Source organism: Nothoprocta perdicaria, unplaced genomic scaffold, assembly GCF_003342845.1.
Source record: "Nothoprocta perdicaria isolate Ctin4 unplaced genomic scaffold, notPer1 scaffold_427, whole genome shotgun sequence".
Classification (NCBI taxonomy): Eukaryota; Metazoa; Chordata; class Aves; order Tinamiformes; family Tinamidae; genus Nothoprocta; species Nothoprocta perdicaria.
This window is the reverse complement of record NW_020455674.1, coordinates 42612-68054: the sequence shown is the minus strand read 5'-3', so window position 1 is coordinate 68054 and position 25443 is coordinate 42612. Positions and strand designations below refer to the sequence as shown.

The 25443-nt window shown below is 40.8% G+C and overlaps 1 protein-coding gene across 1 annotated transcript; it reads left to right on the top strand.

The window, feature by feature from the left end:
* The first annotated feature begins 20718 nt into the window (after positions 1-20718).
* On the top strand, positions 20719-24233 carry LOC112953189 (potassium voltage-gated channel subfamily A member 6-like). Its single transcript, XM_026046203.1, has one exon. The coding sequence runs from the start codon at positions 20719-20721 to the stop codon at positions 22282-22284; it is 1566 nt and encodes a 521-aa protein (XP_025901988.1). The 3' UTR covers positions 22285-24233.
* The last annotated feature ends 1210 nt before the right edge of the window (positions 24234-25443 follow it).

The window sequence follows — 25443 nt, the reverse complement described above, 5'->3', positions numbered from 1 at the left end:
GGATACACACCCATAAAATTCCAAAATGGAACATACAATTTACAAGAAGAGACTGATGGTGCTGGGTTTGTTCATCCTGAAGAAAGGAATGTGTCGGAGGAGATCTATCTGTAATTTCCCATTACTCTTCCTTGGCAGTGGTCTCTAGGACTGCATCAATGTCATGCAGGCTATCACTAGTTTGATATGACCATCACATTGAAAATGTGATTAGAAATAAAAAAAAGACTTTTACTTTCTTTTCTTTTTCTTTCTTTTTTTTTACTTTCTATTTTTTTTTCTTTTAAGATGACATGCCTATCATTTTTTGTTTCTGAATCTTTAAAAGAGATTGCACAGGGAGGTCTCAATCTCTTGACTCCAGATGTGACTCTTATCCTTGCAGCTTTGTTCTGTTATCTTACTATTGAAAAATAAACCTGTTGGAAACAAACAAACAAAAAACTTCTGTGACTGTTACAGTAAACTGCAGACTTTTCAAAAGCTTCCTATTTTCAGAGTATGACAAAACCCCTTCTATACATCCAGTGAGTTGAGAGAGTCTTACACTTAGAGGTTTGAGAAAATAAAACATAGACTCATATAAGTATTTATTGGAAAGTACCTCTGGAACAATTTGGTTTGCTCCAAGAGAAATTGTCAACCAACACTAGATCAGGACAGCCATTATTTTGTTTATCTGAATCCTGAGGACCTCAAAGGAGCCTGTGATGCAGGAACTCTTGAAAAACATCATATAACTCACCATCCTGCAATAGGTAGCTTTTCAGAAATCTGTGACTGAAGGGGAGAAAATGCTTACTATCAGTTCTGCAATATTCGTCCATCCTAAGGTCAGGCCTACGTTTATGCCTAGGAAAATATTGGCAGGCTTGTCTGGGATCTTCAGATGAACACTACATACAGAAATGATTCAAAACTGTATGATGTTTTAAGGCTTCAGATTCTTACTAACTCTAGTGCAGTTCCATTGCTATTACAAACTGTTTGCTATAGCGTTTTAAGTTTATAATGTGTGAGATAGGAGAATACTGGCAGCCTAACTTAGAACTGAAGACTAGTTCTAGAATCACAGGACTGTAGAGGTTGAAGAGGAGTTCTGGAGACAGTCCAGCTTCCCTGCTCAATCAGGGTCACCTACATCACACTTCCAAGGACCCTGTCCAGACAGCTTTTGAATATTTCCAAAGACGGAGATATCTACACTATCCTTGGACAACCTGTTGCATGTTCTGTCACTCTCATGTTAAAGGAATTTTTCCTTATGTTCAGGTGGAACTTCCTGTGATTCAGTTTGTGCCTGTTGTTTGTCCTGTTGCTGGGCAGCACTGGCCCCAACCTCTTGACACCCTCCCCTAAGATATTTGTATACCCCAAAGTCTTCTCTACACTAAATAGGCCCCTTTCTCTCAGCCTTTCCTCATATGAGAGAAGCTTCAGTATCCTAATCATCTTTGTAGACCTACACTGCACTCTCTCCAGTAGCTCCACACCTCTCTTGTACTGGGGAGCCCAGAACTGGACAAAGTAGTGCAGATAGTAGTGCAGTAGTGCACCAGGGCTCCAGTCTTAGCTGAGAAATTTTAAGTGAGGTACGGCATATGCAGTGATAAATTCGAGCTTATAAGAGAAAACTGTCTTAACCTTAATGCTGTGACTTAGATGATCTGTCTACAGTCTGTCTATGTAGCTGATTCACTCCATCAATTAATTCTTCTTTGTCAGTGAGCGCTATCTATAGAGAGATTAAGACACTTAATTTCCATTGGGACATTTTTCCATGTGGGAGTTGGGTACCTAAGTTCCTTTTCTGTAGAAGTTTGAGAGCACTTTAATGTGGGGTAGTCCAATTAATGTGTTAGAATTTGACAAATCTGACAGAGGAAAGGCTGCCTACATAGCTGCAAGTCTTGGGGCTCAGCATCAATAGCTGCACATGCATATAAAATATATATACATATACAGATTTATACAGATAGAAAACAGGGCACTTGTGCAAATGCAAACATCACGAGCAGCTTTGTCCTTTTATTTTCTATGGCTGATTAGACTAAATTACTGCTAATGGAAAATATATATGCATATAAATACATACATGCAATATGGTTCTTTCTAGTAGCTGGTCTTAGACATTTAGTGTATCTAGTAGCTGGCCCCTGGATCCCCAGATCTTGTCTGCTGGCACCTGGCTATGTGAACTGCTGTGGCCTACAGTCTCACTCCTGTTTTTGGTACTCAGATCTATGCATATCCACACACTACAGATCCCTGATTGTAGACACTCAGTCCACTGGTCTCCAGTGTCTCAGACACAAAGAGACATACATGCAAATGAGATTCTCTGCTGGTGGGTCCATGCTTATGATCTTATCAATAGTTGACCCTCAGCTGGTCAGGTATTGGACCCTGCTTGCTCCAATACCTGACTTGGACTCCTGGTTCCTCCAGTTGCTTGATGTTGAACCTTGATGTTCTCACCACTGTCACACTCAGACTTACAGCTGATCTAGTACTTTGCTCCCAAGTTGTGCCCAAGTTATACTACTCTATGGATGGTATGGTCACTTGATTGTTCACTAGCTGTTGTAACATAGCTTACTTTCCTTCACAGTAGGCACTCATTCCAGTCTACTTATTTGCTGGCACATCAGACTCTTGGGCCCCTGTGGCTTGCGTCCTTTTCAGGGGCTGACATTTAAACCTGTCCGCACAGACAGGTATATGGAATAGAGAGTCCCATCACCCAGCAAAATAGTTAGAAATAGATTTTAATGAGAAAGAGAGTACAGGCTCTGGTGATCATGTCACCAAAAATTGAGAATAAACCTCTTAACACTAATATAGTATTAAGAAGCAGACATTCCCTTTATTACACTGCCAGATGCATGGGGGATAGCTCCTCCTATTGAACATGAAAATTGTGTTAACCAAAGCTTATATTTCTCTATTATCTACATATGCATTAAATTTCCAAGAATGATCATACATAATCATTCTATTTCCTGGAATTAATTATAATATGCCTCACCTTCACATGCATGTGCCCTCAGGTGGTCCCTGGTTGCCTTTTGAGACATTTGGTGGTCATCTTTTGGAGTCCTTCCAATGAACTCGGTTAACTCACTTCAAAGTATGGTCCCATTTTGGCTCAGGGAGCCCTGTTTTGGTTTCATTGTCCAATTTCACAGTATTCCTTGATAAAGTGGTCCTTACCTTCAACCGCTGTTTGCTGTTTTATCCGTACTCTCTTATGATGCACCAGCAGCACTTGCAAAAATTATGTCCTTGAGTGTATTCTTGTCTGATGTTTCCCATAACAATCAGGCACAAAGCACGTCCAGACAAGCATACTTACCAACTACCCGTTTATATGCTATTGGTACCTTTTATACCACTTTCTCTTTTCCTTTGCATTTTCATCTCTAAGCACCTTGATTCCTCCCTTTATTCACCTTTGGGTCTTCCCTTAAATTACTTGAAATAAATGTTGTAGACCCTCAAAATGCTATTCTTGCCATCCTATAATAAATCCCATAGCCCTGTCAGTCAGTAAGTTGTTGCAGATTTTCTCCAGCTGACTCATGTCAATTGTCTCGCACCTTGAAGGCCAGACTCTGTGATATCCCTGGAAGGAGCCAGGTCAACATGCTCTCTTTGCTCAGATTGATGATTAAGGATCCCTCATCTGTCATTGTTCTTCTGTATTCCTGTGTGTTTATGGAATTGAACCTTAAATCACATAATCCCAAACTAAGGAGGTTAGGGTTTGCATTATTTACAAAGAGCAGAAGCAGCTCCATTGTTTTTGTTTTGTTTTGTTTTTGTTTTACCATTCTCTGCCTGAAAGACAGATTAGGATCTCCAAGAGGCAAATAAGACAGTCTTTGAGAGATCTGGGATAGGCTTTTTTGGATAGGCTCCTGTCTGGAACAAATCCATTTTGAAGCTATAAGTCTTTATCCCCTTTCTGCTCCCCAGCTAGAAGTTTCCATGTTCAGCACTGCTTCTGAGAATGGCCAACTGAGCAGGCGTCAACTATATGACAAAGTGAAGCCACATCATTGCTACCTAAGAGTATAATTAAACCATTGGACTGTGACAGAAGTAACCCCAGCTCTAGTGGTCTTTCTACTGTTGACTTGCTGTGTGTCCCTAGAAAGTAGCTCAACTTGCTGACTCTCATCCACAAAAGGAGAATCTTCAATAATGTTTACTTGTTCCGAAGCAGTGTGATTTGGGGAGAAACAATTTTGATATGTTTGGTAGTTTGTCTGGAGAAGATACCCAGAGAGCTGACTTTCACATAGAATGCTGAACATTTCCCTCATTACTCTTGTTGAGGAAATTATAGAAAAAAAATATATCTCAGACTTTGGATCCATACAACTCTTTTTTTTTTTTATGACATAGATGTTTGAAAGTAGCAGATGTGAACTCACATTATTTAAGAAACCGGTGAGGTGCTTGCTTTGAGGCAAGCTATGAACCCTTAACTATTTTTGTTGTGCATTGGTTGTGGGATTGCTTTTGTTGTCTGAGGCTACTATCAGCTAATATCTGAGCCTACTTATGCAGAAAACTAATTAATGAAGAAAGAACAGAAAATATATTACTTTATAACATGCTTTTTCAAGTACATTGTGTGCAAGCTCCTTAAATTATTCAGAAATATTTTCATGCATAAATTTATAAGGATGTGTATCACCTTATCTGTTGGAGTGACTGGCTGGATAGATGAGGGCAGAGCGGTGTATGTCATCAATCTGACTTGAGCTGATTACTTAAGTCTGTCTGGATGGCAGCGCAGCCCTCAGGGCTATCAGCTATTGAGCTATTAGCTGATAGCCCTGAGGGCTGCTCTGCCATTCAGAGAGACCTGGACAGACTGGACAGACTGGACAACTGGGCAGTGAGAAACCTCATGAAATTCAACAAGGGCAAGTGCAGGGTGCTGCACTTGGGGAGGAACAACCCCGGACACCAGTACAGGCTGGGGCTTGGCCTTCTGGAGAGCAGTCCCGCAAAAAGGGACCTGGGTGTCATGGTGGATGACAAGTGAACCATGAGGCAGTGGTGTGTCCTGGTGGTCAAGAAGGCCAATGGGATCCTGGGGTGCATTAAGAAAAGCATTCCAGCAGGTCAAGGGAGGTGATTGTCCCCCTCTACTCAGCCCTGGTGAGACCACATCTGGAGTACTGTGTTCAGTTCTGGGCTCCCCAGTACAAGAGGGATGTGGAGCTGCTGGAGAGAGTCCAGCACAGGTCTGCGAAGATGATCAAGGCATCTAGAACATCTGTCCTATGAGGAAAGGCTGAGAGACCTGGGCCTGCCCAGCCTGAAGAAGAGAAGGCTGAGGGGGGACCTGTGTGTATAAATACCTCAAGGGAGGCAGTGAGGAGGAGGGGACAGCCTCCTTTCAGGGGGAGCCAGCGATAGGACTAGAGGAAATGGCTACAAACTGAAGCATCAGAAGTTCCAAAGGAACTTAAGAAGACATTTCCTAACAGTGAGGGTGACAGAGCCCTGGAACAAGCTGCCCAGAGAGGTGGTGGAGTCTCCTTCTTTGGAGATCTTTAAAACCTGCTTGGATGCAGCCCTGTGCCACGTGCTCTAGGTGACCCTGCGTGTGCAAGGCGGTTGGACTAGATGACCTCTGAGGTCCCTTCCAGCCTTAAACATTCTATGATTCTATGGTTTCTATAATGAGTGAATAATTCTATAAGTAAATGTAGGCCTGCAATCAAATATGTGCATGGAAACATGCATACACACGCCTAGAGCCTTGTATAAATTGTATAGTCATTTGACTTTAATAACTACTTAATTATCTAGACAATGTTGAGATGAATTTGACAATATTTCTAAAGGTAATTCCAGCAGTTTGAAGCTTCTTGGAGTTAAGCTAAAACACATAACTGAAACATAGAATAACTATTTCTTAAAAGACCATTCAGAAATAGGGACTTGCAGACAGTTCTACCAAATTTTTAGTGATAAAACTGAACTAAGTATAATATAGAAAGAGAAAATGGTTATGTTCTGAAAAAGGACCAACTCACTTAATTTGTACCTAATCTATACCAAAATCCTTTCATTTGAGTCATTCAGACTCAATACACCTTTTATTTTACATGAATTCTGGTGTCTCCAACTTTTGTCACTCTTCTAGTAAGTCTTTTACCTCCTTTAGAACTTAGAAATATTTGTACCTAGTAGAATATTTCCTTTATTTTCAGTTAATTTAATGCATTTCAGTTTAAAAAAATGATGAATGATTCAAAAGTGTGTTCATTTTAAATGTTGAAAGTAAGATGCCTGAAATAATGGTCTGCAGAAACAGTAAGAACCTGTTTTGAAAACCAGATTTTTCAGTGTGTACCAAAAAAGCAAGGTAAACAAAGGCAGCAGTTGTGTGTGGAAAGGTACTAATGAGCTTCTGCATAAATTTTTCAGTCTTCTTGGGAAAAAGTTCTTCACATCTGGCATAAGAACTGGAACTTGAGACTTTGAAAGTTGTGTTTCTATACTAAGTATAGAAGGAAAAAAATAAGTCTCATTGTTTTTCCCAGGTATGTATCTGTATGATTCCTGAAAAATCAATGAGGTGTTTTGGCAACACATACTGCTTGGAAGCTTTCAAGGAATTTCCTGGTGGTAGTGTGCTTTTGCCGCTAATGGCCATCACTTCAGAAGGGCAGAAAATGAAATGTACTTATGATGTTCCCTATTTTTTTCCTCATGTGTTTATCTGAATTGCAGATAAATATAATAAATAAAATACAGTAAATAAAGTCTGTGGTTATTTTTTATGTGTAATACATCCATCATCTTGGAGCACACTAATTCTGACCCTCAGAAATGTTTAGTTCTTCAATAACCTCACTATGAATACTCCCTGTCATAATCCTCTTGAAAGTAACAGTTGCTGTGTGTAGACTCTGGGGAAAAAACCCTGCTAGTCAGGGAGCATTAAGTTACTATGCATCTATGCTATATTTTTGTTCAAATTTTTGTCTAATAAAAGAGCCTAGTCCATTCCTTCTCACTCTGATCCAGTATCAAAATCTGCACACACGGATATCATCCTAAGAGTTGCTGAACAGAGTCTTCCCAGAGTCTTCCCTAATCTCTTCTCCTAATACTGACTCACAGTAATACTGATGGCTACACTGAAATTTCCACCTGTTTACCCAAGGATAAGACTTATTAAGAAACTGAATGATTCTTTATTTGATGCCTGCTTTGCTTGCCTTCCTATGAATCAGAAATGGTAATCAGATATCCTTGAGGACTAGGAATTGCATTTTAACTGGAGTTAATTTGGAATCTTCTGTCAGAAAAGTTTTACTTACACAAATGCATTTTGCCAAAGACTGAAATTTCATATGCAGAAGACTTTTTTATTTACTTTCACAGTTGAGCAAGATGACTGAAGTGAGGGATACCTGGTTGCCTGCTCAGAAAGTTCCATCTTCAGAGGAACAGTGAAATTCAAGATTATTTTTCAAGGAATTGGTAGCTTAGCACCTAGCTTACCACCCAGCCCTTTCAGCAGACATACTGGCAGCCAGGGACTGGAAACAGTGACAAGCAGAGAAGTACAGAGGATTCCTGTGAAAATCTCCTTCTCTCAAGAAGCAGCCAGTGAAAATGGGGAAAGAAGGGAAAAAAAAAGGCAAAGGAGACAAACCCCTTATTGACATGCAGTAAAGGAAAAATTTCCCCAGTATATTTCTGAAGCAAAGAACTAAGAAACAGTGATGTCAGATGCTAGCTGTTTTTCAAGTTATGATTTAGCTGAATCTAAAAGATCAAATGAGTTTATCTGACCTGAGGCAGGAGTAGTCTTATGTAGCTTGATATTCCCTATTGCAGTGCTTTCTCAGCTAGTACCATCTTCAGTGTTCTGCATAACTCAGGAGTAAACAGCACGTAAGATACCTTCTTATAGCACTATAAGGCACGGAAATTGATATCTCTAAATCTATTAGTTTAAGCTGGATAGGCTTACATATAATCAAAGTAACACTGGAAGTAAATTCATTTAATGGGTTTTCAGTATTGTCCTTCTTATAATGCAGAGAGGGGGATGAATCTCAAGTTAGTATTGTGCACAGTAGATGTCAAGGAGACATCTACTTCTAAAACAGAAAGCAGTTCTGTTTCAGAATGTGCAAACGCGTTGCCTTGTAACAACGTCTACCAAGGGACCCCTCCTGAACAGAGAACAATCTGATATCTGCACCATGTTCACTTGAGATGTGGATATTTCAGCTTGGTAGAGAGTACTGGTTGGCTGCAAAAAAAAATATGTGCAGGAGCCCTCTTTAGAGGGTCTGGTCATCTTGTTTAATCTTCCTTTTACATGGTTTGAGGACACTAAGGATTTTACTTGTGTCTCTGCACCCTGGGCATCACACATTGAAAATATCTCAGCATATATGCCTGCAGAATTACAGTTCACTTTGGGGTCACAAAGAGAGATTGTAGTCTTAAGACTCCATTACAATACTTAATTCTGAGAACAGCTCGAAGTGCTTTACAAAGTAAAACAGTTAATTCTGTTTCTGTCCTGAACTGATCTAAGTTTTCTGTTCTTAAATATTAATTGCAAAGTCTTTGCAAAAGACCTGAAATTCAAAATTCCATGTCTACCAACCATTTAGTCGGAGTGTTCCTTGCATTAGTGCCATTTATTCTGAAGATTTGCTTCTCAGCTGCAGGGTTAGGATCACTGTTGTACAGAGTGGCTCCTTTGGGAAAAATCCTGGAGAATCTACTCTTGGAAAACTACAGGAAATTAGATAGATTTTGTTTGTTTTTAAAAGTCTGAAGCATTTGATTTATTTTTAGATATCTGTCAGTTAATCTAACTGCTTTAGAGATGCTTAAGCTTTTTGTATAATCAAGTGAAGATGCTTATTTTTCATACAGTGTAAAGATGTCAAAATAGTTTTGAGTATACAGACCTGCAGTCAAGCTACATTTGCTTAATTGGTATAGGATTAATTGGAGTCATGTTTGCAAATACTTAGTTCTCAGGTTTTGGCTGATCTACTGTATAGACAGGATTTATGAGAAAAAGTTTACATTTTTGTAAGAAGTCAATGTATCATGATATGAACAAGCAGGAATTGGAATATGGATTTTCAGGGCTGTGCAATCAAAAAAGTACTTCATGGTACAAGTTAAAATCATTTTACATGACAAATTTAAGGGTCCTCTTATTTATTCACTTTTTTAAAAAACAAATAATTTAGGGACTTTCAATGGTGACTTGTTGACTCCAGTAAGAGTAAAATCTGGAATGGAAGAAATTCTGTTCTCAACAGGAATCCTACTGAAAAGTTATGGGAGAGACTTTATATATTTTTCATAGATAGCAATAAAATATTTATGTCTTTCAGAGTCTTAGATGAGTGCTATAAAAAATTATCAGAACTGAGGCAAAAGAACTGTATTATTTAACCACAACCCCTCCTCATTATCTGTTATTAAAAAGAGGTTTAATATTTTCTAGAAAAAAAGACATTTATAGTTCTGGTTGTTAGACTAAAATAATTAAAATCTATTAGGACTTGGGAGAGAAGACATGACTTGTTTTCATTCCCCTGTCTTTTTAAGAAACAAAAATCATTATTATAAGAAAAGGTTTTGTTTGACATATTTATGGACACATTCCTTGTGCTGAAATAGCCCTTTTCAAGGTTGCTCATCATGAAGCATCTTGCTTAATGAAAGTTGACTTCCAGCTCCTTGGGCACTGACAGGCTGGAATAACTTTACTCACAGAATCACAGAATCACAGAATATTCAAAGCTAGAAGGGACCTCTAGAGATCATCTAGTCCAACCTTCCCACTCAAGCAGGCACACCTAGAGCATGTGGCACAGGGTCGCATCCAGGTGGGTTTTGAAGACCTCCAGAGAAGGAGACTCCACAATCTCCCTGCACAGCCTGTGCCAGGGCTCTGTCACCCTCACAGTAAAGAAGTTCCTCCTCACCTGGAGATGGAACTTCCTGTGTTTCAGCTTATGGCCATTTCCCCTTGTCCTATCACTGGCCACCAATGAGAAGAACTTGTCCCCTTCCTCCCTGCATTCTCCCTTCCTGAACTTATACATGATAATTACAATCACAATCTCAGCCTTCTCTTCTCCAGAGAAAACAGGCCCAATTCACTCAGTCTCTTCTCATACGAGAGATGTTCTATTCCCTTAATCATCTTAGTTGCTCTAAAAGATACTCTAAAGTTACTCACTTTGAGTAATCCTGAAGCGGCTAACAGGATTCCACAAACCAAGTAAAGTTACTCACATGGCTATCTCTAGGACAGTACCTAAGCTACTGTATCAGCTTTTCATGAGTACAAGGCTATGTAATATTTTCCTATTACAACAATAATCAATTGGTTGTTGACATGTTCACAGTGAGCTCTGATCCTGCCAGGATATACAAGATTATCTGTACCTATATCTTATTAATTCAGAAGGATGATTTAAGAAAGTCCAATTTTTATTTGAAAGCATCTTTTCTCTGTTTAGGATTTTTTTAAAGTGTGTTGCTACTGTTATTCTTCTTCATGTCAGATTATGTCTGTGAAGCTGAATCTTGGTTTGGCAGACCTTAGGAGACTGTTGGATAGCTCTAGTAGGAGAGATGTTGTGGGCCAGGACTCGACCAACCTTGACAGGTTGTGTCAAGCATAGTGCCGCTGTTGGAGCAAGACGTGCTGGAACTTGTCGACCATAAGCCCTGGGAAAGACAAGATAAGCCTGGGTCGTCCTGACTAAASGCAGTTGTAGAAGGGAGTATTGTTTCAAGGTTGTAGATAAACTTAGTCTGCTTTAAGTCTGCCRWTAGGACTTAATTTGTTGCTCATTATWTTTTATAACCTGCTTGTAGCTGCTTTTGTATTTAACCAATCAAGGAGTGCATGATTTGAAGAAGCACCCAATCCGCGTAAGACACGCTACCTTCTGATTTATATAAAACGTGTGTGTAACAACAATAAAATCGACACTTTTCTTGCATCAAGCTATGTCCCGTCTCTCAATCGCGGCAAGATGTCATTGAAAGACTATGATTCATTTTTTTAACAGAATTAGAGAGTTCAAACATTTGATTTAACTTGGCATTAGGTGCCAAACTGCATCTCTGTAATTTGACACCAGAATTAGTAAAGATTAATTTTTTCCCTTTACTCTTGTTAGTCATGAAACACTTCCTCCCCTTTTGAGCAACCTTTACTGAATGCCTCAAATCAATCATATTCCAGTCAGACAATTTGGTACCAGTGCTATGAACATGGTCCACAAGGAGATGTTGGAGCTTGGAAAATATACCCTTCCTTTTGAACTCCTTTTTCTTCATAAAGTTTCATAATAAACTTATCCCAGATCAACTTTAGAGAATACTTAGATGGCTGCACGTAATGCTTAAACTTGCGATTCTGCAACTTCCAAGTCTTGAAAAAAATAAAATTGGAAGCCATATTAGAAAGATTTGTAATGTAGCCCCCTACTTCCATTGTTGTATAACATACTTTTCAGGATCCAATAAACTGTAGGAAAGTGATATACAAAGTCAGGATAAAGTAACTATTTTTTTTTCCTGTACTGAACATTTAGGCACTAGTGACTGTTTATGAGATGTGGTTAGTGTGGACTTTTATTGTGGAGATGGACATTTCTTTTTCTGTATAGTTTTGTTTATTGCTAAATCACAGAATTTCAGGCCAATGTAGTTTACAAATGATCTCCAGAGGTCATGTTGTCCAAATTCTTGGTGAAAGGCACTTCAGTTATATCAGGCAGTCAAAGTTAATACGTCCAGGGATAGAGATTCCACAGCCTCTCTGAGTACATACTCCATTGTCTGACTACCCTTGCAGTGATATTTTTTCCTGATATCAAATTTGGAATTTCCCGTGTTCCTACTTAAATTCATTACCTCTTGTCCTTCCACTGTACACATCTAAGAAGAGTCGGTGTTCTTTCCTTTACACTCTTCCATTAGATGAAGTCAGCAATAAGATTTAGCTTAAGTCTTCTCCTCTCCGAGATAAACAAACCCAGCTCTCTCAGTCTTTCCTTGGGTGTTAGGTGCTCCAGTCCTCTCACCATTTTAGTGACCATTCTCTGTACTCAGTCCAGTGTGTCAATGTGTTTCTTGTACTGGGGAACCCCAAAATGGATGAAATACTGTGGTTGTGGTTTCCTAATTGTCAAAGGGAGGGGAAAAACTACTCCCTTCACCCTACTCACTACTTCTTTGCTAACACATTCCGCGATTGGTCAGCCTTCCTTTCTGCAAGGGCGTGCAGTATATAGTATTTATATATATATTTTATATAAATATATATATATATATATATATATATAATATAGTATTTAATTTGTGGCCCATGAAAGCTCCAGGTTCTTTCTGCAAAGCTGCTTTCTATCCAGTCCATATCCAAACTACACTGATGCATCACAGCTGGAATGAACCAGAGTTTATTTGCCTTCATTTAAATTAATAACATTCCTCTTGTCTCCTTTCTCAAGGCTGTCAGGGTCTCTGAGAGTAGCAGCCCTTCCTTTCAGTCTCTCAGCTGCTTTCTCCAAATAGTTATCTTTCACAATCCTCCTGAGGAGACACTTCTTCCTATCATACAGGTTATGAATAAAGACACAAACTTGTATTGGCCCTAATACAGCTATATGTGGAATACCACTAACAACTGTCTGCCAGCTGATTTTGTACTTCTGAAGACCTGATGATTCAGACAGTTTTTGAGCTATCTTATCATCCAGTCTTTGTCTCATCAGTTTGTCTCTAGGGGACTATGGGAAACTGTTGCTAATAAAAGCAAGGTAAAGGACATCCACTGTACTCTCCTCCTTCAGTAAGTTAGTCTTTTCATCACAAAAAGCAGTAAGGTTGGTTAGGCATGAATTGCTTTGGGCTGCTACTGATTGCTTTGTCTTTCATTCAATAAGAAATTAATTCAAGAGGATTTGCTCCATAACCTTCCCAAAGACTGAGGTGAAACTGACCGACCTGCAATTACCTAAATCCCTACTGTTGAAAATGGGTGATATGTTTGCCTTTGAGTCATCAGGATCTCTCCCTGGCTGCCATGACCTTTCAAAGTGATAGAAAATGACCTTGTCATTATCATCAGATGCATGCTGTCTGGACCCATGGACTTGGTAATTTAAGTACTTCTACTCCATCTTCCTCTACTGTGGGTAATTATCCCTTCTCACAGACTCTAAAACTAAGTTTGGTGTCCTGACATGCCTGAGGTCAAGTTTTACCACTAGCAACTAAAACATAAAAAAGAGGAAAAAAAAAGAACAAAGACTGAGTACTTATTTACTCTGTCTCACTGAGCAGTGTGATCATATATTTATTAGCCTTTTTTTTTGTCCTATTGCCCTGAGATCTGAAATAGTCTGAAAGCCTGTGGTTCTGCAGTAGCTGGGAAAAAAAAAAAAAAAAGTGTTTATTTGGAATGAATAATTCCTTTTATCAGCCCCACTGACTTTCAACAGTTTTTGTCCTAGGAAAGAGATGGTTCGTGCTGTAAGGCTGGTACTTACCTCTGTTTCTTATTCTTCTTTTCTTCACAAGCAAAGATCATCTTATTGTTCCAATGGTTAAGAGGAGAGGAAGTTATTTCTTTTCTTTCTAGCAATTCAGAAAGAAGGAATATGTGAATGGATTTGGTGTGTGTACTATTCTTTGTACGTTCAGTTCCTCTGCTGGGATTTAATTGGGTTTAGTATGTGTTTGGCTTAATGTCAATGAAAAAAAGTAATGAAATATTATCACTAAGCACCATGACTATGTTCCTGCTATCTTAGAATATTCTGTTCCTCCATGTTCCTGCTAAATAAGTTCTTCACAATCTTAAGACTGTTCAGATTGCATATTTTTTTCAAGCTAGCTATCTCAGGACTGATTTGTTCTTCTGTTTTCCTCTGGAAAGCTTCTGTAAAAACAAAGAAAGTTTTGATCTGTCTGCCTCTGCAATAAGGTTGTGTGAAAATATTTTGTTTTGCCTACCATAAATTATTGCACTCATTATTTCTTTTTCAAAGCTACTACTTTTTGAGTGGGAAAATTTGGCAGGAAGGGTGTCCTGTTGTAGTGATGTGCCTTTTGCCATCCTTGAAGAAATTTATTCAAATGCAATCTCCTAAAACTTTTATAGATTTGTCAGAGATTTGTCACCAAAATCCTGGAGGACTTATTACACTGAGAACACCAATTAATTTCATTTCACTGACAGGAGCTATAATAGTTAACCAGGACCTTGCTGCTCCTGCCTTTTTTGAAATAATGTGATAACATAAGTATCTCTGATACTCTCAATACTTGCAGGTAGGACACAAGAGAAGTAGGAAGCTACTTGTTTGAAATAAAGATGTGGAGTGGGATGAAGAGAAGCAGTGCAAGGCTGCCAGTTTTGGCTTCATGGGAATCTTTTTAGCCAGAGCACATCTAGAAATTTGAGTGTTTTCATTCCATTGAGTGAACAAAAAGTCTCTAGAAAGAGCAGCTAATCATCAGAGCTGTTGCAGAGAGGTGGTCAATTTTCCCCTCCACTCCACAAATGCAATTGGGAATGATAAGAAGAGGGAGCAGAAGGAATCATGTGACTCTAGAAAGCCGCATTAGCTGTATTCCCTGTCCCCTTGCACTCCTGTAAGAAGCTAGTTAGTCTGCCTCTTGCTTCCTTTCAATAGTGCTTTATGAGAAAAACAGAAAGATGCCCTCCACTCATCACTGTTATTTAATAGTTACAATCATTTACAGGTCAGAGAAGGCAGATATGAGACAGAGGGACAAAGTACATCCTCTTACATGGGTAAGAGGATGATAATACCAGCTCAAAACATTAGAATTGCTATTGGAAGCATGTGTAATCTGAATTTATCTGGGACTTCTAGTGGGAGGTTCTATAGCCCAGAGCAACATCACCTTCCCTAGTACACATCTGGGAGAACTACCATTGCTGAAAAGAAATGGAAGTTCAGAAGCCAAAAGAGGTTGAATAGAATCAAAAGTGTAAAAAGCTGAGCTGCAGAGTGGACAAAAATCACTAAGAAGCCATGCCTCTAAGAACCTGCTTTTGAACCTAATGTTTACGTCTCACTAAATCTGAAGTGATAATATATAACTTTGAAACTCCCTACTAAGGTGTATACTTCAATTTTGCACTTGTGATGGGTATGCATATTGCTGTTGTCCTTGGTCTCACTCTGTCATTTGCTCACATGACACAGAGTTGTGCTGTGAACCTAAAAATTGTGGCCACATGACAGGTCAAGATGTTTTTCATTCTACAATAATTGGAACCCTGGGATCCCTGGACAACGTCTAAGGGGTATCTATATGGCAGCTAAGGTCTGTATTTCTACTTCAAAATACTCACACATTTTGGAATTACAAGAAGTTGAAATGTTACTCATCTGTAGGATATGTTTGCCAATTTTATTTTCAATTTTAGTTTTTTTTTTAATGTCCAGCAGAAACACAGAACTAAAAACACTTCAAGGTAACAGATCTAAATACTTGAAAGCTAATAAACACTAACATGAAAGTTGTTGCTACAGTCTTATTTCTCTTCTCTCTTTTTACTGTATTCAAGTATCATGACACAATTTTAAGTTTACACAATTGTATATTTTTGTCAAAGAAAGAATCTGTCCTTATTCAATGTGCAGAATACATAGTGCTCCAGGAATATTCCAGGGAGATATAACGAATAATAGTGTCACCTGCAACTTATCATAGAGCTGTCATTCCTACATTATTAGTTATTGGTAACACAAAGCACATTATAGCTGCAACCTGTGCAGTGAGTATGGAAGCAAGTTGAGTTACTGGAAATTTTACACTGTCTCTTTATGAAGTTATAACTGTAATCTTAATGCTAATAGTTCTTTTAAGTATGTATGTGTGTGTGCATGTGTATTCATTGTATTATGTCTGCTTTTATAATCTGTGTAATAAATCCACTGAGTTTGCTAGCCCTTTTTCAAATATATAATCTGTGGGAAAAGTAAGGAATTTTATGTGGAAGAATGAAGGGTGCTAGCAGCTCAGAGGAGAATTGGGGTGGATATATTTTTATTAAATAGGAATCAGAGGGAAACCTTATCAATGTCCATTGTGAGAATGAGGAAAACTGCAGTATGACTGAAGGAGGAAGAGCATACTATCCTGAACCCTACCGACCTTGTTGCCTGCTGCTGGGGCAGGCTAACTATTTCAGGGCATAAACTCATTCTGCTTCCTTCCCTTGTTCAGCTCTTTATTCACATATATTTATAGAGCTGAGGAAGTAGGGAGAGAAACTATCTGAGAGAATCTAACTGGTTATGCATATAAATGCAGAAGACTGACTATTTTGAATGTGGCTGCTGTACCACCTGGTACTTAGTACTGTCTTTGTAGGTGGATTCTACCTTCAAGGAAAAAAGCCAGTAGAAGGTTACATTGTACTTCTTAGGCTGCATGTTAAGATGTTGATGCGTAATTTTAGTGGTCATAGGACGTTCAAATTAATGTATGTATGAGGGACTGTTTCCCTTCTAGTTCCTTTCTTTGAAATAGGCAATATAAAAGATTAGATAAGCAAAGAAGCTCTTGTTTGTGCCTTATTAAAATCAGTCATCTATCCTCCTCTGAGCAGAACAGAACTGGGGAACAATACTTCTTACAGATCTTCTTGGATTATATATGTTCTTCCTGAAAGCCCCTATTACTCTTCCCACCCCAGGCAGCAGAGGTGCATTTGAACTGCCTCCTGGGTAAGGTCTTTGGCCCATGTTAACTCCCAATGTTCCACTCAGGCATAGTCTAGACAGTTTTAGTTTTTCCAAGCTAAGCCAAAATGGGATTCACCGTGTCGGAGAGCAAGCTATATAGCATGGATGACCATGTAGTTTACTAATAGGAATTAGTCTTGAGGTCTGCTGTGGCCTTTTAGAAATAAATCACTGTTCTTCTGGCCACTCAGAATCTGCTTCTAGTGAGGCAAGAAATCAACTGTCATGTTCAGTGCTTTGTTGACTGGGGTCCAGTTCCAGCAGGATGTTTTGCTAATGAGTTATGAAAATTACACTGGCTGTGATGGCAACTGCAAGTAAGAAAAGAAACTAGTAAGGTCAGAGAAAGGAAGATGTTCCAAAATCGGGAAAAGTCCCTGAATATGGGAAGAAGCACGACTCTTTAAAGATGGGAAGCCTCCTGTGCGCAACACAAAAGGTAGAGAGAATTGGAAAGTTCAGGAGAAGTAAGAATGAAATTGAAATCTACAAAGTCAGCAAATGGATAAGAAGTTCTGCAAATGATAGACACAAATCTAGAAACTGGCGTATCTCAGTTTTGGCATAATTATCTTGAGATACTTTGGGCTTGAATTTTCTGAGAAAATGATGCATATACATAATTTCATGGCAGTTGCATGTAAGAATTTTTTTTGCATTGTGTTTGTCTCGACATTTATGACTTCCTGGCCTCAGCATCCTATCTCTGGGAAGACTGAGATTTCAATTCCAGGTGTTTTATCTCCACATAATTTATGAATTCTTGGTGTTTGCATCCTATATCTGGGAAGACTGTGATACCAGCTCCATGTGTTTTATCTCCATACAACTTACGATTTCTTGGCCTTGGCATCCTTTCTCTGGGAAGACTGGGATATCAGTTTGAGGTGTGTTATCTCTGCACAATGTACGACTTCCTGGGAAGATCAGCTCGAGACCCTAACAATGCTCAGCAGTGCCTGGCAGTGGAGTGGAGGGGAAGAGGAGTACCAAAGCAAAAAACTTGAAGAAAGGGAGAGGACTCTTCAAGAACTAGGACAATAAAATGACTATGTATTCCTCCCCCATGGAGAGGAGCTTATTCTTCTTCTTAGCTCTCTTCTGAGAGATCAACACTTGCAGTGAGGCAGAGCCGGTGAAGTGTAGCTGAACTGGTGGTGGTAACTAATCTTGCTGCATCTGTCCTGCTTGCTTGCTTATATTTCTTCTTTTTCTTTTTCTTTTTCTTTTTCTTTTTCTTTTTCTTTTTCTTTTTCTTTTTCTTTTTCTTTTTCTTTTTCTTTTTCTTTTTCTTTTTCTTNTTTTTCTTTTTCTTTTTCTTTTTCTTTTTCTTTTTCTTTTTCTTTTTCTTTTTCTTTTTCTTTTTCTTTTTCTTCTTTTTCTTCTCTCTGTCCTATCATCATTATGAGAACAGAGCTTATAAGGTTGTACGGCATTTGACCCCATTTGTGTCTTAATCTTGCTTTTAGGATCGTATTGTAACCTCCCCTCACAGTGGATTGGGACACTGTAGTGCTGAGCAAAAGAAATCTAAAGGGAATTTAGAGGGTGACTGGATTGCCTAAAAGACAGACACACAAACTAATACCTGAATACAGGTACTGGAGGTGTAAACAAAGCCATTACTTTAGCGCAAAGCTTAGCAGCACATCTAGCTGGGACTAGTTATGGGGTTTTGGTCTCAGATGTAGCAGTCAAGTCAAGCACAATACTCTACAGAGAGTATTGCGATATTGCGGCATTGCTTACTGGAATATTGCTTTGTGAATAATGTCCTGTCCCTCCCTGGCATCTCTCAATCCTTCCTACCTTTCTTCTTTTGCTTTGCAAATTACTTACCATTGTGAGATTCTGGTCCAGCCAGATCAACACAGAGGCAGAATGGTGACAGCTGACATAGTCTCTTAATATAGAAGTGTGAGGTATGGCTGCATGGGGAGTATAGCATGGATTGATTTTGGAGCAGGCTGTGTGTGAAAAATGTTTTGCTTACATGTGGCAAAGGCTTGTGAGACTGATACCATGTCTGAGGTGTGGAGTAAGTACCCAGATGGAAATACAGAAATTTCCTAAGGTGTTTCAGGAGCAACCACAATGCATAGCAGCCTGGGTGCCTAAAGTGAGGTGGTCTGTGGTGATAATTGAGCAGAGTGGGAAGGCATGGCTGGATGAGGCTGCAGGTTGTGAGGTACCTGAACTGGCTTTAACACTGAACACTGAACATCAGAGCTGTGATAGCATGGAGCTCCTGTATGTGCTAGAAAATCATCTTGTGAACCCATGTGGAGCTCCCTACTGCCTCTGCTGTGCTGTTAGCAGCACTCGGAACTGGCTTATTCAAATGTAGCGCAGGATGGGCTGAATCACAGCAGTGGTTTCAGTATAGACATGCCCTTTATCCTCTTAAAAATGTCTTGAGTTTTTCCATCCCCCTGAAAAGCTATTTTTTAAAGAATTTCTCAATAGTTATCCATGTGAATGAATAAATTATAATAATGATTCAAATAATCCTGTGAATGAATAATTCATTGTAATAATTGAAAAGGAATTTTGGTCAAAAGTATCATACTAATACAAACTTTTATGGAAGATACAATATTTCATTATAAAAAGATCTTTTTAATGTGGTTGCCATTTCCTAAATAGGCATAACAGAAAAGAAAAATATGCTTCCCTGTGCAACAGCTATCTTCACATAAATAAAAGATATGTTTCTTTGTACAAGAGCTATCTTCAATGCTAATAACTGAGGAAGGAGAAAAGGAGCAATCATCATTTGAATTACATTCACCTCCTTCCTGAGGACAGAGCCAAAGGAGGCAGCCCTAATGAGCTGTTCTAAATGTCCTAAACCTGAAGTAACTGAACACTGCCAGCTTAGTTAGACAGGCACCAGGAGAGGTTAATTATATTTAGCACTGACACCGGACTTTCCAAGAAAAAAATAGAATTTTCCTTGGGAAGGAAGAAAGCAGCATCACTCATTAGCTCCATTTGCAAAGAGGGAGAAAGTATACTGCCATATTCTTTCTGCTGCTGAGTGTAATACGGATGAAGCAATCTACAGGTTATGCCCAAGGCAGAAAGATTGGAAGTCTGATTGCCTGTGAAATGCAGTGCTGCGTTCCAGGAACAGGGTTCTGACTGTGTGTTGGTAAACAAACAAAATCAATCAACCAATCAAACAAACAAACAAAAGGAGTAAATTCCCCTGTTTGATAACTAGGTACAGAAGAAAACCCTACCACCTTAATGAGAATAAAGGGTGTTTATCTTTCTCCAGTTGCATTGTTCACTATGAGATAAGCTGTTTCCATCCGTGCATGGTCAGACACCACTGACGACCTCGGAGCCGTGGGAGTCGCAGGCATCAAGCGACATGCTCAAGGTCAACTAGCGCCCGCCCGAGGGGCTGGGGTGAGGCGGGGCGCAGCTGTCTTGGAGCACGTCGGCAGGTGCGCGGGGGTGCCTGTTTCTGTCTATAGCTGCGGGTATCTGTGCTCGAGCGTGCAAGCGTCTGTGTCCTCGTGGGTCTGTGCGCCTCCATCTCTCTCTGCATACCGTGTGTGTCTGTGCTCGTACCTCAGCCTCTCCGCCCCTCCCCCGCCCCCCGCCCTTCTCGCGTGTGTGCGCGCCTGGGAGGGCAGAGCCAGGCACGCCGAGCGGCAGCGCCGGGCCCCACCGCGGGGCGCAACGAGCCGGAGCCGGAGCCGGAGCCGAGCGAGAGTCACCCCAGGCCGGGAGCAGCGCGGAGCCGGCGCGGACGCAACAGGCGGGGCTCGGGGCGGCTGGCGGCGGCTGCCAGTCGGATGGCGGCGCGTGTCACCATCGCCTCCTGAGGCAGGGGCGCGCGTGCCAGGCTCTCCAGCGAGTGGCGGCAGCGCGGGGCGACATGCGGGCCGAAGAGACGCTGGCGCTGGCGGCCGCGCGGGCGGGTGGCGGCGGCCAAGGGGAAGTGGACGCGGCAGGCGAGGAGCGGAGCAGCGGCAACTGCTGCAGCAGCGAGCGACTGGTGATCAACATCTCAGGGCTGCGCTTTGAGACCCAGCTACGGACCCTCTCCATCTTCCCCGACACTCTGCTGGGGGATCCGAGCCGCCGGGTGCGCTACTTTGACCCTCTCCGCAATGAGTACTTCTTTGATCGAAACAGGCCCAGCTTTGATGCCATCCTCTACTACTACCAGTCGGGGGGGCGGCTCCGCAGACCAGTCCATGTGCCCCTGGATGTTTTCCTGGAGGAGATACGCTTCTACCAGCTGGGTCAGGAGGCCATTGAGACCTTCCGGGAGGACGAGGGCTTCATCCAAGAGGAGGAGAAGCCTCTGCCACAACATCACTTCCAGCGTCAGGTCTGGTTGCTCTTTGAGTACCCCGAGAGCTCGGGGCCAGCACGGGCCATTGCCATCGTCTCTGTGCTGGTGATCCTCATTTCCATTGTCATCTTCTGCCTGGAGACCCTGCCTGAGTTTCGCCAGGAACCCAAGGGTACCCAGCATGGCTTTGGGGAGGCGGCACCCCCCAGTGATGATGCACTGCTCCTTCTGCCACCACTACCACTACCAACTGGGACCCCATCACCACTGCACCCTGCTGCTGGTGCTGGCCCCTTCTTTACTGATCCCTTCTTCCTCATTGAAACCCTGTGTATCATTTGGTTCTCCTTTGAGCTCCTTGTTCGCTTCTTTGCCTGCCCTAGCAAGCCTGAGTTCTCCCGCAACATCATGAACATCATTGACATTGTGGCCATCATTCCCTACTTCATCACTTTGGGCACTGAGCTGGCCCAACAGCAGCAGCAGAAGCAACAGCCCGGAAGTAGCAGCAGCAATGGGGGCCAACAGCAAGCCATGTCTTTGGCCATCCTCAGGGTCATCCGCTTGGTAAGGGTCTTCAGGATTTTCAAGCTCTCCAGGCACTCCAAGGGGCTGCAGATCTTGGGGAAGACTCTCCAGGCCAGCATGAGGGAACTAGGCCTCCTCATTTTCTTCCTCTTCATTGGGGTGATCCTCTTCTCCAGTGCTGTCTACTTTGCAGAGACTGATGACCCTGACTCTCTGTTCACGAGCATCCCTGATGCTTTTTGGTGGGCAGTGGTATCCATGACTACTGTGGGCTATGGGGACATGTATCCCATGACAATTGGTGGCAAGATTGTGGGCTCTTTGTGTGCCATTGCAGGCGTGCTTACCATAGCCCTGCCTGTACCTGTTATTGTATCCAACTTCAACTACTTCTACCACCGTGAGACTGATCATGAAGAGCAGTGCCAGTACACCCATGTCACCTGTGGCCAGCAGCAGTCCCCCTTCTCTGAACCCAAAAAAGGGGACAGTAACCCGTCTCTCAGTAAATCTGAATTCCTGGAAGCAGAAGACCTGGAGCCCGTGAAATATTCCAATTTTATTACTCCAAACAACCAGGGTTATAAAGAGAAGAAAATGCTGACAGAGGTGTGATCAATTTTGTTATCCTGGGTCCAGATACAGACCTGCAAGCTGCTGCACAGTTGTTTTTCCCAGTAGCAGCTGGATCTATTCAGCATTTACATGCCAGACTGTGAATTGTAATACCATAAACAGAATGATTGTGATAGTGGTCTTATCCTGATTTGCTGTGTTTCATTACCTTGTGGCATTGGAAATGTTCTTTGTTTATTGTGTGGAGTGCTAGATGTCATCCCCCACTCCCTCATGGATTTCTTCTTTTTCTGAAGACTGCTTTAATCGAATATTAACTCTGGAGGCTAACCTTCTTAGTCCCCTGGCAAAGAAGCAGTTCTTGCCACAACTTCAGCTGATGGATTAGGCATGGAATAAACAGTTAAAGGGGCTACAAACATCTGTCTGAAGCCCTGCCCTTAGTTCCTGTGCCAGCTCGGTGCCCTTGGCTGCGATCACTCATGCCTGCCGTGCCATTAACTCTGAATAATGGAAACACTATAGTGTCACAGTGAGTTCTGCAGCTGTAGAAGAAAGACAGCAGATGCCTTTGTCCTTTGCTACCCTTGGCATTCTAAAGATCTGTGGGGTTGTATTTTGGAAAAGATGCACAGATCTAAAATCTTGAAACTGCTTGTGACCAGGTATTGTATTTCAAAAGCAGGCTTAAAAATCAACAGGCTTGGTGATGATTCTCTGTTTTTCAGTCTTATTTATGTCAGGGCCCTGAAGTTAATTTGCTGTTATAATACCAACTTAATCTTCAAAGTGATAAGTGGCTTCTGATGCAAGACACATTTGAGAAATGTAGTTTATCTCCATAATTTATCTCTTCATGATAGTGTTTAATGAGATATACTTTATACTTCAGGTGTCTAATTCTATATGTGAGAACAATAAAAACCAGTGGAGTCTAACTGAAAGGTTTGTATAGCTGAGAGAAGTTTGTATGTTGGTATAATTCCATTATGAAATACTTCAACTACAGACAGTTGTACCTATACTGAAGATTGCACTGGTGTAACTGGCTGCAGACCTAAATTGCCCCAGGATAAGCATGCTAGTATTAGAGGTATATATCAGCACTGAACAAACATTCCAAAGCCATCTGCACAAGCCCAACAGCATATCCCAGATCTTTCAAATGAGGGAAGGAAAGTGTTAACCTTGATGAGATACTTTTCTTTGATCTAGCCAGTTCTGTACATTTTTTAGACAAAAGGCACAGCAATGTTCTTTGCATGCAATAGGTATTCATGAGGACAACTCATGCTTCCAATGTTAAATGCAAACCTTGGCCTAAAATGTGAAGCTTGTCAAGAGGCCACAGACAGGCATCTTAAGATGCATATTCTCCTTCCCAGGACATTGCATTCTTTATTCAGTTCTGTCTTATACCTGAATTTAAAATGTTTCAGATGCTGCCAGTGAGTCAGAAGGGGAAATGGATGCTTTCAGACTCTATTGGTAAATTTTACTTCAAGGAAACGTCTTTTTGTGTTCTTTATCTAAGTGTATATTCTGCTTGCACATATGCTTATGTGTACAAAAGCAAAGGCAGCCATTATTGCCTTACATCATACTGTATATGTGTATTAGTGTATTACATATTGCATGTGACACATGTAACCCTGTAACACATAAAATAGACCTAATATCAAGGTGCAAAATATATAGAATACATTTTATGTATATGTATATATTATGCCTTTCAATCATTAAGGTAAGAGTGCTAAAGGAATGTCCTTTCATATGATCAGAACTAGCAGGCTTATGAGATGGGATCTCTTTGCATATTTGCTACTCCGCTTGTTTTTGTTGCCCTGAGACCTGGCTCCAAGCCTAGAGGGCTTTTATTGTGGTTCTTCTCATCAGGGTTGTGATCACATGGTAGAAGTTGTTTGTGCAAATCCTAACTGTTGCATTTCTCCAGAGTCCCTTTGTCTTCTCAAAGGCTTTTGAATGCACAGGGATTCTCCTGGGGTCAGTGCACAGCCTTTATATCGAAACCTTTGTTTTCTGCTTTCTGAAGTCTGTAGCAACTGTAGCAAAACACCACTTTTCTTGGTTACTGCAAGACAGTGTGGGAAACCCATGAGTAGAGTGTAGTGGGGGCTCAGGACTGGCAGAAGCTTGCAGGGCCACCTCTGTAGAGGTACATAAGGGCCTAATTCCTTTTTGGTACATTGGGAATGAGGCAAATGTCTGGAAGGGTCAAAACTCTGAGACTTGTTCTGTAGCCCATAAAGCAAGCAACCTCTGGGAAAGTAATCCTGTTAATGAGTCTCAAGAAGAATATACAAGGTGGGTTCTCTGGCAATCTTGTGTAAAAAATTGTTTTCTCTCTCATTTAATTCAGTAAAAAGATATTTTTAGCTGTGTTTCAGAGTCATGGTAGTGAAATCTGTGTGTGTGTGTGTGTGCGCGTGCGCAAGAGAGTGACTTTTCTTTAACTTTTATGTGAATGCATTTTTGGGTTATTTTATTCTTGAGCATATCAGCTGATAAAATTTCCCCAAACTAGGATATAAAAAACTCAGGTTAAGCGTAAGTTCAGGAAGAGGCATGAAGCACACTGAACACACTGAACCTACGTCAGAACATTCCTATGTTTGTTTTTTTCACTTGGGCCTGACCCCATTACTCCTACCAGGCAGTATCCTTCCCTTCCAAAAAAAGGTTGTTCTCCTGACCAGCATGACAAATGACCAAAAAAAAAAAAAAAAAAAAAAAAAAAAGAGAGAAATGACTGGAAGCACGACTGCAGCATCTTTTGTAAAGAGATTTCATGCTATCAGGTGAAATTCAGCAGTGAGGTTCTAGCTGCAGTGTTTGTGTCTTTAAAAGTCGCTACACACATGCGTGCACACAGTACTGGTATGAAGGAACTTTATTATAAATAAGGAGCTTTATACAGTTTTTGCAATTCACAGTACTGAAAGTTATGTATCTTCATTTACACATTAAACAGGAGTGAACTTTGTTCTTAGGGTTTTCTATGTTAGAGCTAAGAGAAATACAAAAGCAAACAGAAGCTCAGAAATGCTAACCTAGAGGCTTCCATATAGACATGTAAATACCTTCCTAAAAATTTCCTTAACAGCAGAACAGTGAAATCACATGGGCTTCACAAATACTAGGGACTACTGCAGTTCTGCAATTTGGCAGTTTTATTAA

Excerpts from the sequence above, each read along its gene's own strand:
- LOC112953189 (XM_026046203.1), top strand. The coding sequence starts at position 20,719 with ATGCGGGCCGAAGAGACGCTGGCGCTGGCGGCCGCGCGGGCGGGTGGC.